This window comes from Struthio camelus, chromosome 8 (genome assembly GCF_040807025.1).
Source record: "Struthio camelus isolate bStrCam1 chromosome 8, bStrCam1.hap1, whole genome shotgun sequence".
NCBI classification, from domain to species: domain Eukaryota; kingdom Metazoa; phylum Chordata; class Aves; order Struthioniformes; family Struthionidae; genus Struthio; species Struthio camelus.
The window spans coordinates 24,814,559-24,828,920 of NC_090949.1; the positions used below are offsets into that span (position 1 = coordinate 24,814,559).

At 39.8% G+C, this 14,362-nt stretch overlaps 1 protein-coding gene across 2 annotated transcripts in view; it reads left to right on the top strand.

Moving 5' to 3' along the window:
* The first annotated feature begins 2,940 nt into the window (after positions 1-2,940).
* The window catches only part of PIGK (phosphatidylinositol glycan anchor biosynthesis class K), a 75,601-nt gene continuing 64,179 nt past the window's right edge, over positions 2,941-14,362 (top strand). For both annotated transcript variants that reach the window (XM_068952788.1, XM_068952787.1), the window contains exons 1-8: positions 2,941-3,127; positions 4,571-4,624; positions 6,852-6,943; positions 10,261-10,396; positions 11,710-11,821; positions 12,226-12,322; positions 12,669-12,786; positions 13,953-14,063. In XM_068952788.1, the coding sequence (XP_068808889.1) occupies positions 2,951-3,127; positions 4,571-4,624; positions 6,852-6,943; positions 10,261-10,396; positions 11,710-11,821; positions 12,226-12,322; positions 12,669-12,786; positions 13,953-14,063 (897 nt within the window). In that variant the 5' untranslated portion in view covers positions 2,941-2,950. The remainder of the gene's footprint in view (positions 3,128-4,570; positions 4,625-6,851; positions 6,944-10,260; positions 10,397-11,709; positions 11,822-12,225; positions 12,323-12,668; positions 12,787-13,952; positions 14,064-14,362) is intronic.

Here is a 14,362-nt window from a genome sequence, read left to right on the forward strand (position 1 = left end):
TAGAGTGGGATTAGGCCCTGAGCAACCTGCTGAGGAGGAAAGAATCTGGAAGGGCACCAAGTAGTACACTAGTGTGAATACCAGCTGCAGTCACAGCAGCTTTGTAAATAGTTGTTTTAGTTACAAATGATTTTGGGATATACATTTGGTGTTCCAATTACTCAGCATGAGGTACAAGAAACGTGGTGGAAGAGGTCAAGCTAAAGAGACTCAGAGCATCAACAATAGTGTGATTAGCATGAAAACAATGTAGAACTAAGAAACAGAAGCAGACAGCACAGAGCTTAATTTCTAGACAAAAATCCTGTACAGGAGTGGAAGCAAACAGTATAGAGAGCTGCCTATGGGCAATAAAGATGAAGAAATGAAGGCAAAGCTTTTTGTACTGTCTTACCGGGAAAAAATTAAGAAGTGATGCCACTCCCAGGAATAATGCCTGAAACATGGGGACACTTGTGAGCGTCTGATAAATACTAAAGCCTACAAATGACTGAGACTAAAGAAATAAATTGGTTTTGGTCTTAAAGGAAAAGCTAGAAGTAGAAGAAGGAATAGATCCATTATAAAGTACACTGAAGCAGGCTAAAGGAATCCAGCAGGCAAAACACAGACATGTAAAAAAGTAAAGTGTATCCCATAAAGGCTAGCATATAAATCAGAAGGAATAATAGCCGTTCTTATGGGAGTGTTCCAAGGGGCTTGCGAAACAGAGCTTTGTTCAAACCAGTGCTGCCTGTACCCTGGAAAGGAAAGGGAAGGTAGCAATAAGACTTGAATGCTTATAATAAAAGAATAACACCTCCAGTGTGATTGCAGTAGATCCAAACACTGCTCACGTGCTGCAGCAGACAGCATGTGACATAAGACTGATGAACGTGCAGCTTTGCTTTTATACCAGCCAGTTAAACCCTTTATAGACTGCAGAACCAATTACATACCACCCATGTGAAATAGCAGCAATATCGACTGGGCACGTGTGTTGAAACTGTTCTGAGTGTCTCTGAAACATAGTGTTTAAAACGTCTCATTCTCTACAAGTGATCTTCCATGTAAAGATAATTTGCTACAGTTCTTAATTGCTCAGCACAAGTAGCAGATGTCTATTTGTGGAGTCCAACTTTACTGATAATCTGTTTATATCGTACGAATGCTACGTGATGGAAATTATGTTTTTCTCCATTTCCATTTTTCTTATGCAGTAAATCATACACAATGACCTTAAAAGAACGTTATCAAAGCTATAAAGCCAAGTATTCCAGAGAAGGCCAACATTTAAGGTTGCCTATGATACAAATTTTAGAAGATTCGGGAACTTTGAAGGGCATTTTGAAGTTTCACAAAAAAGGTGTCGATTACTTATCATGTCATAAAGAGCTCTTGGTAAGCTGAAATTATCTTTTGGTAACATTTGACATAACTTTTCACTCAGTATGAGCCTTACAAAGACTTGTGCCTGGTTCAGGATGCATCGTCAGGATACAGCTGATCACATTCTTTTAATGGGAAAAGCTGTTGACCAAAATGCACGATACAGAAAGATGAGTACTTACAATAATTGCGAAGAGCAAAGAATTAGGGTGAATAGGAAGAACTTTAGTCAAAGAGTTGAGACCTTCTATATTTGTCACTTGATGCTTGATGTCTGGGCAACTCCACGTGGAAGCTGAAAGGTAATGAGATAACGTTCTTTGATCCAAGTCAAAGAACATGAAATCAGTTCCCCACTTTACAGAACAGGGTGTGTAAGCTCTGAAAGATAGCTGCCTCTCCTTTGGGATTACTGACACATCTTGAACACATCTGAGGATGATCAGAGATCTAAACAGAAGCATTTGAAAAGGCAAAGAAAAATCTTAAGCTTGGCCCCAGTCCTAAATCCATTTAGCTTTGTGGAGCAGTAAGAGTTACAGTGAGCCTCTCAAGCGGGAGAAAATGGAGAGAGAAGCCAGTAGCACCTCTCAGTAGATTCATTACAGGCTCACACAGGAGATGTGTTCAGGCACAACGGGGGCTGGTGGCTATACTCTTTGAAAGGGAGTAAGTTCATTAGTTTACCTTTAGGCACAAAAATAAAACGTAATCCAATCACCAGCAATTGCTTTAATCATGAGGAAACCATGATGGTTTCAAGCAGCAAACATGCTGTTATTCAGACTCCAACATCCATGTGAGAATATGCACCTGTCTGGGAAAGTCATTACTGATGACAAACGCGCTGAGCAGGAAATAGCTTCTGCGGCTCAGAGCAGAGGTCTGCATCTTCGCATCGCTGATGGAAACCATCAGGCAACTGAACAAAGGCGTTGACAGCATGGATTCGTGCAAGTAAAAGAACAATACCAAGTGGGTCAGTAGATTGGAATAAAAAAATGCTGGCAGATTCATCAGCACTGATGGATGAACCACAGGTGACCAAAGCAAGGCTATAGCAAGACATTTTGAGAAATGATCTACTTTCTATCCCTCCCCCACACCCCTCCTCTCCTTTTCCCCAGTTTTCCCTTTTGCTCTCCAAGGCCTTTCCAAGGCTGTGCCAAACCCGGAGTGCAGCTGCGGAGGCCTAAGGCCGCCCTTGCCCACCGCAGTGGCAAGGGCCGATGGCAGCCCCAGCAGAGCCCCCGATCCGAGCACCCTGCTGGTACGTGGCTGAGGAAACAGCTCTTGGGGCCCCTGCAGCCTCCCAAGCTCGGAGCGGGGGCGGGGGTCTGCAACACGGCCGTACGCCCAAGGCGAGGCGAGACGCGGCTGCCTCAGCTCCGGCAACCTCACAAACTCTGCGGGGCTGCGAGGGCTCAAGGACAGGACTAAGCATTCAGCGTGGAGCAGGGAGGCCGCTCCCGCCGCGCGGCCTTGCTCCGAGCGCTGGGGCGGGCGACGGCGACGCACCCCTCAGCGCCGCGGCGGGTACCTGACCCCACCCCAGGTCGGTGGCGGGAAGGCGGGGCGGCGCATGCGCACAGCCCGCTCTCCCCCCCTCCTCCCCGCCCTTCCGGCAGCGGCGGCGGCCGGGGCCTTGCGGAGGCGGGGTAACATGGCGGCCGGCGCGCCCGCCGCCACTTGGGCCCGCGCCGCGGCAGCCCTGCTGTTGGGGTGCTGCGGCGCCGCGCTCGCCAGCGGCGGCCTCCAGGTACGGGGGGAGACGGGGCGGCCCTGAGCTGAGCTGAGCTGGCTCCAGGCTGTTGCTGTGGAGCTGCTCCCTCCCCTCCACCTGCTCCTGCGCACGCGGAGCCCGCGCCGGCAGAGCTGCCCCAGGGCGCTCCCGTCGTTGCGTTTCTGTTCATCTCCGCACTGGGACGGGGCGGGGGGCGGCGCGGGCGGTGACCTGCCCTGCCCTGCCCTGCCCGCCGCCACCCCCCGGCCCCGGCCGCCGCCGCCAAGCCTGGCGGTCGTTGCTAAAGTGTTTTGTACGCTGTAGAAAATCCCAGAAGTTACAGCGGGTCCTCAGGCACCTGTGTTTTGGTCCCAACTGTGTGAAGTTAAAAGTTCTCTTCAAATGCGTTTGCAGGTTTCCGAATAGAAATGACTTTAGAGACTTTAGGTTATTGAACAAACTGAAACTGGCTTGCTGCTTGACGTTATGCGGTGTAGTTTAGGTATGTTTCAAGAAAATTTATTTTCTGCTGCTGTGTGTTTTGTGTGAGGCTGCCGACATCAGCCTGGGTCTCCTCAGGGAGTTGGTGCAGCCTGGATTTCTTGTCCTGCTCCAGGCTTGTCTGTGACCTCCGTCCGGGTTTACGTCCCTGTTCCGAAGGGGCCCTCTCCTCTGCAGAGCCCCTTGGAGGCTGTGCTTAAAGGACGTTGTACGGAGGGTTGCTGTTGGCGTAGCTCCTGTTCTTGAAGCATAAATGCTCTGTGTAACCTACTTCGATTTAAAGGGGACTGAAATAGCAGGTTCACTTAATTTATCTGCCATTAGAAAGGCAAGAAGAACAATGGAAGTAGAAGTTCATGCAAGCCCCTTTTATTGTTAAGGAAAAAATTGTGCGTCAGGAAATCACTTTATTATGTTTTTGGTGTGTCCTCTGGAGTAGAGCAAGGTGGTGGCTTTATGTTTTAATTAAACTAAAAGTGACTAGTCAGTTTTTCTCCTGTGTTCTCCAGCAAGTTTCAGGGAAAGATTTGGAATGGTTAACTTATATTTAGTCTCTTTTTTAGAGTAACATCAGAATATGCGTGAGGTCATTCTCTGACAACCTACTGGAGATAAAGTATAAATATAAAGGTTCTATTTGAAGTTAATAGTATACAAATATTGTCACCTGTGTTTTCCATTTTTCCCAGTCACTTGATGTATTCCTTGTGTTTCACTAGCTTTATTCTTCCTGCTTTGGCCTTGTGTTTCCCCTGGTTGTGGTAAAGCTGAGACTACTTGAAATAATTTTGACATACGGATGAAATGTACACAGTGGAATAAGGAAAGCTACCTGTTTTGAAGCTTCTGTAGGGTCTATGAATTGTGGTGAAGGCACAGACATGTATTGAGCAGTTTTTTTGTAAGAACAACAAAAATATGAGCGGTAATTTCTTTGTTCACTACTGAAAAATGCCTAATATTTTCTCTCTTTTTCAGGATCAAGCAGAACAGTTCTTTAGAAGTGGTCATACAAATAACTGGGCAGTTTTGGTAAGTGTGGTCCCGTTTGCTTTCATCAAATAAGATAATAATAAAGATTCGGGAGTAAATACCATTATTTGAAATTTTCCCTGCAAATTTAGTATACTACGTTAAAATTATCCTTTCAGTATAGCTACGTATCAGGCACTGAGAATGGTCAGATACGTAGCAAGATTCATAAAACAAAAGTTGCAGCAACATTAAAACAGGTAAATTATCATACTGTACATTGAACAGCAACGTGCCTGTAATATTAAAGACAAGTTTAGCTCTTTAACCAGACAGTATACTTTACTTCTCATTTTTGTTCCTCCTAAATTTTCTACCTTGTGACAACAGCCTTAGAATAAAAGAAGTTCAGGTAACAATGTTTAGATCAACTGTTCTTGTGATAATTTTTTTATTTGCCTTGAATCTTTTATTTGCTTTGAATCGTGCTGCACAATTATTTCTTAATCACAGTTCAAGTCTTAGTGACTAATGTTTCAGAACACATTGTAATTAGTCAGTAGCAGATACTTGCTTTCCAGATATTCAAATTTAGCAATATAAAAGGAAAGTGAATAGTAATAAATTGAATTACTCCTAATTTCTATATTCTGCAATGTACAAACTTAAAACTGTAAAAATGTTAAGTACCTGTCCAATTTAATATTATTTACGAATTGATGTATTCATTAGCAAACTTATCCACTCACAAGGAAAGTGGAAAAGCAAGTCCAAGGAATTTTACTTTCTGTCCTCAGCAAATTCTCTGCTGCTTATGTTTTTTTCAGTTACTAAGAAATTCAACATTCAACTTCATGACAATAGGTACTAATTTTTTTTTTTAATCAAGAAAATAGGGAGGATGTTACTATTATTGGCCCGTTCTCGCCTGGAATCACTGTGCAAAACCACCTCATCAATAATTTGAATTGATATGCTGGCCTGTGAATACCTATATGTGAAACATTGATATATTTTTCCACTCTGTTATAGAGTGGAAGGATGATAGAGGGTGATAGAGGGAAGGTGCAGATGGTAATGTCTTAAAATGTCAAAGCTTGACTTGCCAGATTTAGTTTTCAGAGCTCTGATTGCTGAAAGGCAAGTGTTCTCATGGACTGATTCCTATGGGCTTTTTTGAAATTCCTACCTGAAACAATGATCAAGGGTGAAGGGGGATCCTTTCAGGTGGAATTATGGTTGTCGTTTAAGCTATTATTCATTGCATTTTATGAAAAGGAGTAGAGTAAAAGATGTTACATAGAGTAAGCTTGCTTAAAGATGCTACTATTTAAAGTTGTATGTCTAAAGCTGAAAAACCTAAACAGAAAAAAGACATCTTAAATGCCAAGTTTGTTCCTGCTTCTGTTTTAGAAGAGGCAATTTTAAAGCCGCAAAAAGGCGGCTTCTTTCATCTGCTTGAAAGATTGGTAAAACAACAGGAAAGTAAGTGTCTGCAGAGAATTGCTGTCCTTGGTGCAGAACCAACAAAAAGCAGTGAACTTGACATAAACACAAGGGCCACGGAAAGACTAGCATAAACTACAGCGGGTTGCCTCTGGAGGTTTTGGAATCTCATTGGTTTGAGCTTTTGAGGACCGATTAAATAATACCAGACCAAGGGAATAGTTTACGTACAGGAATGGCTGATCCCCAGCCCTTCACCCTGTTGGAATAGTGGCATCTGAACTCTTGATGTTTTTTGAGAATTTGTATTCAGATTTTGGTTAGAGCTCACTTAGCTCTTTATTGCATTCAAAGACTCAAATATAAAGCATCCTCGGTATATTTTCCCCATTGTGTAGCTTCTGCCTGAACTCACTTATGTCTTTATGCAAGAATGCTCCCAGAATGGGTTTGCTGTTGAGATGAAGACTCTTCCTTTGATTTTTCTTTTTCCATTCGAAATGGAGAAAGCAATTGAAAAACTTTAGCTTATCCACTTACTATTGCTGGATTATTCCCCAAGTGCCACTTTCTGCACTTGGTTGGCTTTTATGACAGTTTTACTTTGTGATTCAGTGTGTTAAAAACTTTTTTTTTTAACATTTATTTTCGGCATTTATTGTTATGGTACAACAAAGGTTATATAACTTATATCATGAATTTCTTGGTGTTGCTAGGTTCTTTCTGATTGGTTACTAGTTTGTTGATGTCCCAGTAGTTGGTATCTTCTAATGCATATATCAGTCCAATCTGTATCTTTTACAGTATTTAACATGCATTTATTTTTTCTTAAAAATTTAAGGTATGTACATCTCGATTCTGGTTTAATTACCGTCATGTGGCAAATACTCTTTCGGTGTACAGAAGTGTCAAGAGACTGGGCATTCCTGATAGGTGAGAGAATCTCGGTGAATACAATTGCTTGCAAATGTGCTATTAAAGTTCTCTTGTTATCTGAAACAGTATGAAGTTAAAGCTTTCTTCACAGTATAACTGGATAAAAGAGTAAAGATGTGATCAAATCAGTGCATTGAAAAGTACAGCAATATCATTCAAAATGAAAAGGAACAAATATGAAATATTTGATGATGAAATATCATGAAACTTCTAGTTGGAGTCAAGTAATTTGATTAAAAAAAGAGGAGCTATCTGGCCGCTAAATTGTGCCATTTAATAAATTGGTAAAAGTATAATGTGAAAATTGGAAAATGCATTTAGAAGTGACAATATTACTCCAGTATATAGTTTTTACTGTACTGTAATTTCCTTTCAGGGTGGAGATGTTAGCAACCCTAACTACACTGAGAATCTTTAAATTAAAACGGTTGGAAAAAAGCAGCTCCTGCATGTTGAAAGTAGCCTTGAAACAATCTATTTTGCTTGACGTTTTTAGGAGAAGCCAGAGGCTTTGTCTGTCCATGCAAATTGTAGTTCCCTAGCTATGGCACAATGGTTAAAGTGTTGTTCTTTCTCCGACAGCAGGATTAGGAAGATGAATAAAGCGTTCTGAGGTGCCTTTATAACTGTGTTGCTACTGGGAGTTTTTTAGGGGTATGACTATTTTAGAATGTAATTTACTTGCATAGCAACTATGAGAACAAATGATAGCAGTTCACTGATAGTATCTCCAGCATGTCTAGGTAAAGAGGTAGAAGTCAGTAGAAGAGTGACTTCTATATGTTTTGAAAGAGGGGATGTTGAAACCTAATTTTTACAAGAGTTTTAGGGCTATGAATCGTAGCGCCTAGGCTCTGTAGGCTGAAAGCCACAGATGTGTGGCATTTTTTTTGCATGTATCATGCAGAAGCATCTAACTTCCCTCATGTGTCGCATTTGAAGCGTAGGCACCATGGACACTAGCTTAAAAATTCTTAATTAAGCATAGAACTAGTAAAAGAATTTCTATCTTCTCTGCATCAGTCTTGCATCACCATTAAGGTGAAAATGTGGCAGCTTCAGAAATACTGCAAGAATTAGTGTAGCTGGAGGTTTCTCTTCTTCAGTTATATGATCTGTTTCTTGTCCGTACCAAAGCATCTGTAAATGAATCTCAAAAAAGGCAACAATCCTTTAGACTAAGGTCAAGAGTGAGACACTGGAGGAGACCTAGGGAGATAGATAACCTAACTTTTCCTATTTCCAGCAGTTTTCCCGTGTCTTTTGAGTTGGTTTGTCCCCAGAAACATCGGAGAAACTTCTTTTACTTTTCTTCTTTTGCTGCAAAACATCATTCAAAGTGTTGATAAGATTAACAAAAAATCACATCTTAAAAATTTATGATTGTTCTTTCTTTTGAGGGGGGGTAGAATTTGTGCATAGCTTTGTCTTGAATGGGACTGTCAGTCTAGTGGTTTAAGCAAATTTGTCATCTGACAATAGAATGCATTAGGAAATGGTTCCTGGTTTTATGGTTGTAAGTTGCTCCAGTTTGTTGACATGTGGGCACAATTCTCCCATTTGTAAGAGGAAAGTTTTCTTAGAGAACCAAAATGATCCGAGAAATTGCTTTTGATTGCTGGAGTCATTATCCAATATAAATTTCACAGCGGGGAAGAGCAGTCATATAATGCATGAGTAGATTACTTTTGTTTAACAGTTAAGCTGCAAGTTAACACTAAGATTTTTTTACTGAGTGTATAGACAACCTATTCATTTGCACACAGTGCTTCTATTTATCCATGGGGTATTTCACATACTTTTAAGAACGCTATATGATGTTCTTAAAGCTTTGCATGTTCGTGTTTAGCTGTCTGTACTACTACCATGCAGAACTTAGTTCTGAGTGATGTGTGATTGTTGCAGTCTATTTAAAAAAAGGAAAGAAAGAATAGAGTCTTTGAAAACAGCGGTAAATTGTGGGACTAGTGATGGCTTAGTCTGGAATATTCTCTTTTGAGTGTAATGCATATACCCTCAGTAAGTCTAGAGGGGTATATTTTTGACGCTTGCTTCCAACTAACTCCCTTTTAATAACGCTCCTTTTTATAAAAATAATTTTGGACTGGTATGCATATGTGGGGAAAAAGCCCTATATTTCTCTTCTGTCACTGTCCTCTGGTTTCTCGCATTCGATCTTCATACTTATTTCAGTGTTTTATTCCCAATGAAATCAATTACTTTGATTATTTGTGAGGATCCACGCTTATGTTACTTGAGACAGCATTTGTGTCTATTTCTGTGCAGCAATGAGCATGTCAGCACTTAATAAACTATGGCATGACTCTTATGATGCTCGGGCAGACACACAGGTGAATGATGACAGGCGCTGGAATGGCATTTAAATGGCAGGTCACGGTTTAGTTTTTAACTGTGCGAGTTTTATCTTGTGAGTTAGGAATAGCAGCAGTCATTGCAGAATAGAGCTTTGCTTTTTTAAGCATTGTTTGGGAGAGTGCTAAGATCACTTGGTTCAGGAGAAACAACATGAAAGAATGGGGTATCTGAGAAAAGAACTTACTTCACTTGGATCCAGACGTGTTTTTTCTAGCACTAAAGGTCTTCAGTCTACTACTTGTTATTACATATTTTGATTCTGCACTGACCTTGGCAAGTGAAGCATGGATCTTGGCTACATACAAGCTAGGACAGTTTTGTAACGTTAGTCCTCCAGATGCTGCGTATGTTTCCTTGGTACTGTGAAGACAAATCCTGTCTGGTGTCAGCCCAGTTGTGTTCTTCAGGAGAACTCCCTGTTAGCATAGGTAATCAGATAATAGCATATCAAACGCAGTATAATAGTTTGAAAAATATTTAGGAGCTCCTCAAATTTTAGGAAAAGAATTGGTCTACCACTTTGCAGCGATGAGGGTGAGAGAAGGCAAGTATGCTGGGATTTCTTCTGTGAAAAAGTATGAAATGATTTAGTGCTGTGTAAATTCAGATTTTTATAAAGTGTGTGTAAAGGCTGGCCTAGGTCCAGTCAAATCTGTACCATGAAGCTGCTAATGCTAACTAATCTTGTACTCAGCTTTGCCTAACTAAATCGTACAGATAAATGCCAACTGACTGTGTTTCTGTGTGTGGTACCTTTGTTAACAGTGAGGATGTACACAAGGAAATAAGGTGTAACTGAGCAAAGTTTCACTTGCGGTGACAGGAATTTTCTTAAAGTTACAAGCTATCTGTAAATTATGGGACGTTTTGTTGTAATTTCTATTTGACTGTTATGTGAAAGCAGAATGTCTGAAATAGTTCTGTCTTATTTTTCATAGTCACATTGTGCTGATGCTGGCGGATGACATGGCATGTAATCCCAGAAATCCCAAACCTGCTACTGTGTTTAGTCATAAAAACATGGAGCTAAATGTCTATGGAGATGATGTGGAAGTGGATTACCGAAGCTATGAGGTGACTGTGCTTTAATTAAATAACCAGGCCTTGGTTTGTAGTTTTGGTTTAAGGCTTTATAAAATCTGTGCAGTTAGAGGAAGTCTTTCCGTTCCTGTTACTAGATTTGGGCTGGGCTTTTGTTATCACTTGATAGGTTTAAAAGTAGCCGTACCCCCTCCCCCAAAACATGTTATTGGATTTATATTTAAAATGTAGTATACTGTTCTGAACACTAGAAACATGTTGTTGCATATTGGCTGTTTTAAAGAATGGAATATCCACAATTATTTTGAAAATATATGGAACTCCTTTTGTATACTACGAACGGCACGGCTGTTACTGAACTTCCTGCTCTGTGGAAAGTGGGGATAAGGGGGTTAGTGTCTCATCTTGCAAACACACTGCAGTTAAATTTTCAGCATGCAGACAAAACGTTTAATAAGGAGGTCTGTTTGTATCTTAAGCATATGCTTTTATCAAGATGAAACATAAGCCCCCTCTTAACCATTACTGTAAAATAGTTAATATAGTTAAGTAATTGTTGTATTTTATCACCTCTTATTTTTGTGTAATACTACTTCAAACAGGCCATTTCTTTACCAGGTGATCTTAAATTGGACAGCACTTACATGGTTTAGTCAGTGCTGTATAGTTATTGATAAAGCAAATAAAGGTTTATAGGAGCATATTTAATTATATAGTAGATATTTTATTTTTGAAGCTTTATCTAAAGAAGTGAAGATATGACACAGAAATAGAGCTATGTTCTTTTTATCATGCTCTTTTCCCTGAGCATGAATTCGTTACTAGCATTTTTTTTTTGAGCTGTATACATCTGCATGAAGAGCAAGTGGTGTTTTATAGAATGTTTTACAGTCGCTGTCCAGATGGTCTGGTCAGTCAGACCACTGAAATTGATTTTGTTTTTTCTTTCCTGAGTTGCAGAGGGAACCTAACGTTTATTTTTCCCTGGTAACGCACACTAATGTTGGAGCATTTTGCGAGTACATGAGGAGCTTTGGTAGAACAAAGCTGTGTACTTTGGCAAATTTTCAGACCAATGAAGATGTATTTAAAAATTATAATGGTAGTAGACTTATTTGGTATAATAAAGCAACGGTCTGATGTTAGTAGGATAGACCAGAAGGTATTCTATGATCATGAGCCTTACTGGAGTAAAACCTGCAACAGACAACTTCCATCAATGCAGTTCTACTGTACAGCATTGCATCTTGTTGGATAAGCTGTGTTTTATTTTTCAGTTATTTATTTTATGGAATCCAGACCAGAGTAGGTGATCAATACTTTTATTTTTACACTTCTGTTTATAGGTGACTGTGGAAAATTTCTTGCGTGTATTAACAGGAAGGATCCCACCAAGCACGCCTCGATCTAAACGTCTTCTTTCTGATGACAGAAGCAATATTCTAATATATATGACAGGTAATTACAGGTCTGTGTATACGATTTATTGACTTTTGTTGTTCAGTAGGATGGGGCTGTTTGAAAGCATACAATCCCATCAAGAGTCCAAATAAACAAAAAGAAACGGTAGAGTGAATGCTTGTTGTTGTTTGTTTGTTTGTTTTTTTGTTTAGCATGTTATATAGTAATCAAGAACAAACCTGTAAGACAGTACTTAGCAAAGACAGATCCAGTCTAAATGATGCACACATACTCTTCTTACTGTTGTAATGTTTTCTTTTGCTGGGGTCTCTTTGGAGAAAGAGAATTGTTTGGCTTTTTTTTTTTTTTTTAGAAAGACGGTTGACCAGATTGTGTATTTTCCTATATACTAGAAGCTTGCCTAACTTTTTTTTTTTTCTTTTTTCTTTTTTCCCTGTCAGGTCATGGTGGAAATGGTTTCCTAAAGTTTCAAGATTCTGAAGAAATCACAAATGTAGAACTTGCTGATGCCTTTGAACAAATGTGGCAGAAAAGAAGGTAGGAAAAATATATTTAGAGGTTGAATAGTATATTTCATGAGCACACGTGAAGTCTAGCTCGTAGGTCACTGTTGTTCACTTCTCAACGGTGGTACTGTCTGTTGTCCGTAAAACTGCCTAACACTTTGCGTACCAAAAGACCTTTAGTTTTTGTTTTTGATTTCCTGTGGTTTTAGGTGCTCAGGTGAATTTCTTTGGCTAAACTTGCATCTAACAATCAATCAGTGTGAACTCTGCTGTTCTTTAGATTCCTAGCAGTTATCCTGGTAACTAAGAAGCAAAGTATGTATATGTTGCTTCAATCTAAAGAAAGGCAAGTAAGAAGGCTGTTCTGTTTCTTTCAGGTACAATGAATTGTTGTTTATTATTGATACTTGTCAAGGAGCATCCATGTATGAACGTTTTTATTCACCCAATATAATGGCCTTGGCTAGCAGCCAAGTAGGAGAAGATTCTTTGTCAGTAAGTAGATTTTTGTGATCCTGAAGTTGACTTTCAGAATCCCTGAGTGAGCTAAAAATACAGATCCTATTGACTTCTTATTTAAAAAGTCCCTTCTAATTGCTTAATGTAACATGTTTAGTTTTCAAAGTATAGTTTCTACAAAACTCATAAGCGTACTTTTCCTGCTGCTTTGCTGGGCTGTCCCAGAAAACCAGGCTAGTCCGGAAGTCTTATTTTTCAACAACTTATAATACCAAAGATATTTCTCAATAACTTTGAAAGTGTAAAACAACAGAAAACAGAAAGCATAATTCAATGTATAAGGTGTATTATACTTATAAGGAAGATGATGACTCATCTTTTTCTTCATCTGCATATCACTTTAGTGTCTCTCTCTGATACTGGTCCCCTCCACATGGTCTTTGTGAGACTGTCCTGCTCTGTTTCAGTTCAGTTACAAAAATTTTTAAAGGACTCACAAGTAGTTACAAAAGTTTTGAGGACCTACAACTCCCGTGAACTGTTAGGTGGAAAGTACAAAGGAAGGGGCAAATCATCCTCTGTTCACTGTTGACAGTTAAAGTTGAAGGTGGAATTCTGTGCTTACTGGCCAATTCCTGCATTGCCTAGGATAGGCAGAACTTTTATGGGAATGCTGATGAGATATGTGCGAGGAATATTCAGCCTAGGGCTTCTTACACTTGATAAAAGAAGAAATGCCCCTGCCTTTTACCTGCTATAATTGCATTCCGGCTGGATTATAGAAGGAGCGATGAGAGAAAGGTCCTAGCCAGACAAAAGACAGCTGGTCAGGATTACCTGAAACCACACAGTGTTAGAAGATAAATTCTTTCTCCCAACTCTGCTTTTCCATGCTCTGGGAAGCGAGGGAGGGGCAGCGTGCAATTCTGTACTGAACCATTAAGAAGAAAGAGTTCCCGGCTTCTTGTCAAACATGGAAAATGGCAGGATATAATCTAGAAAACTGAAGATATTTTGTATTATACAGCTCAGTGACAATGTTTCTTCAAGGGCTAACCATTTTCTTTGCATATAATTTGCCAAAGACTAAAAGAAATCATTATGCCTAAGTTCTGTGTAATGTTGTCTTGTTCTGTTCCCTCCCTTTAAATATTGGGTTCTCCCCAGCAAATGCTCAATAAGTGCTATGTGTTGTTTTTAAGCATCAGCCTGATCTTGGGATTGGAGTTCATCTTATGGACAGATACACATTCTATGTTCTAGAGTTCTTGGAAGAAATTCATCCAGCCAGTCAGACAAATATGAACGACCTAGTAAGTAGTATACTCAACATTCACGAATACACTAATGGCTTCAGTGTTCTCAAAATAAATTTATTTTGTCCGTAGGATTCTCCAAATGCTTTTTGTTCTCCTGCTTTTTATCTCAGAAGCAGCTTCAGGGCAGGGAGGGTTGCCGTTATTAAATGCAATTGTAGTGTAACGTTTTGGAGATTCTCCACAGGGTGAAACTGATCTGTTGACTACAGAAAAAAATAACTAACACTAACCAGTTTTTTTTTTTATATTCATTGAAAATTATTATTTGCACGTGAAAAATAATAGCAAAAAAC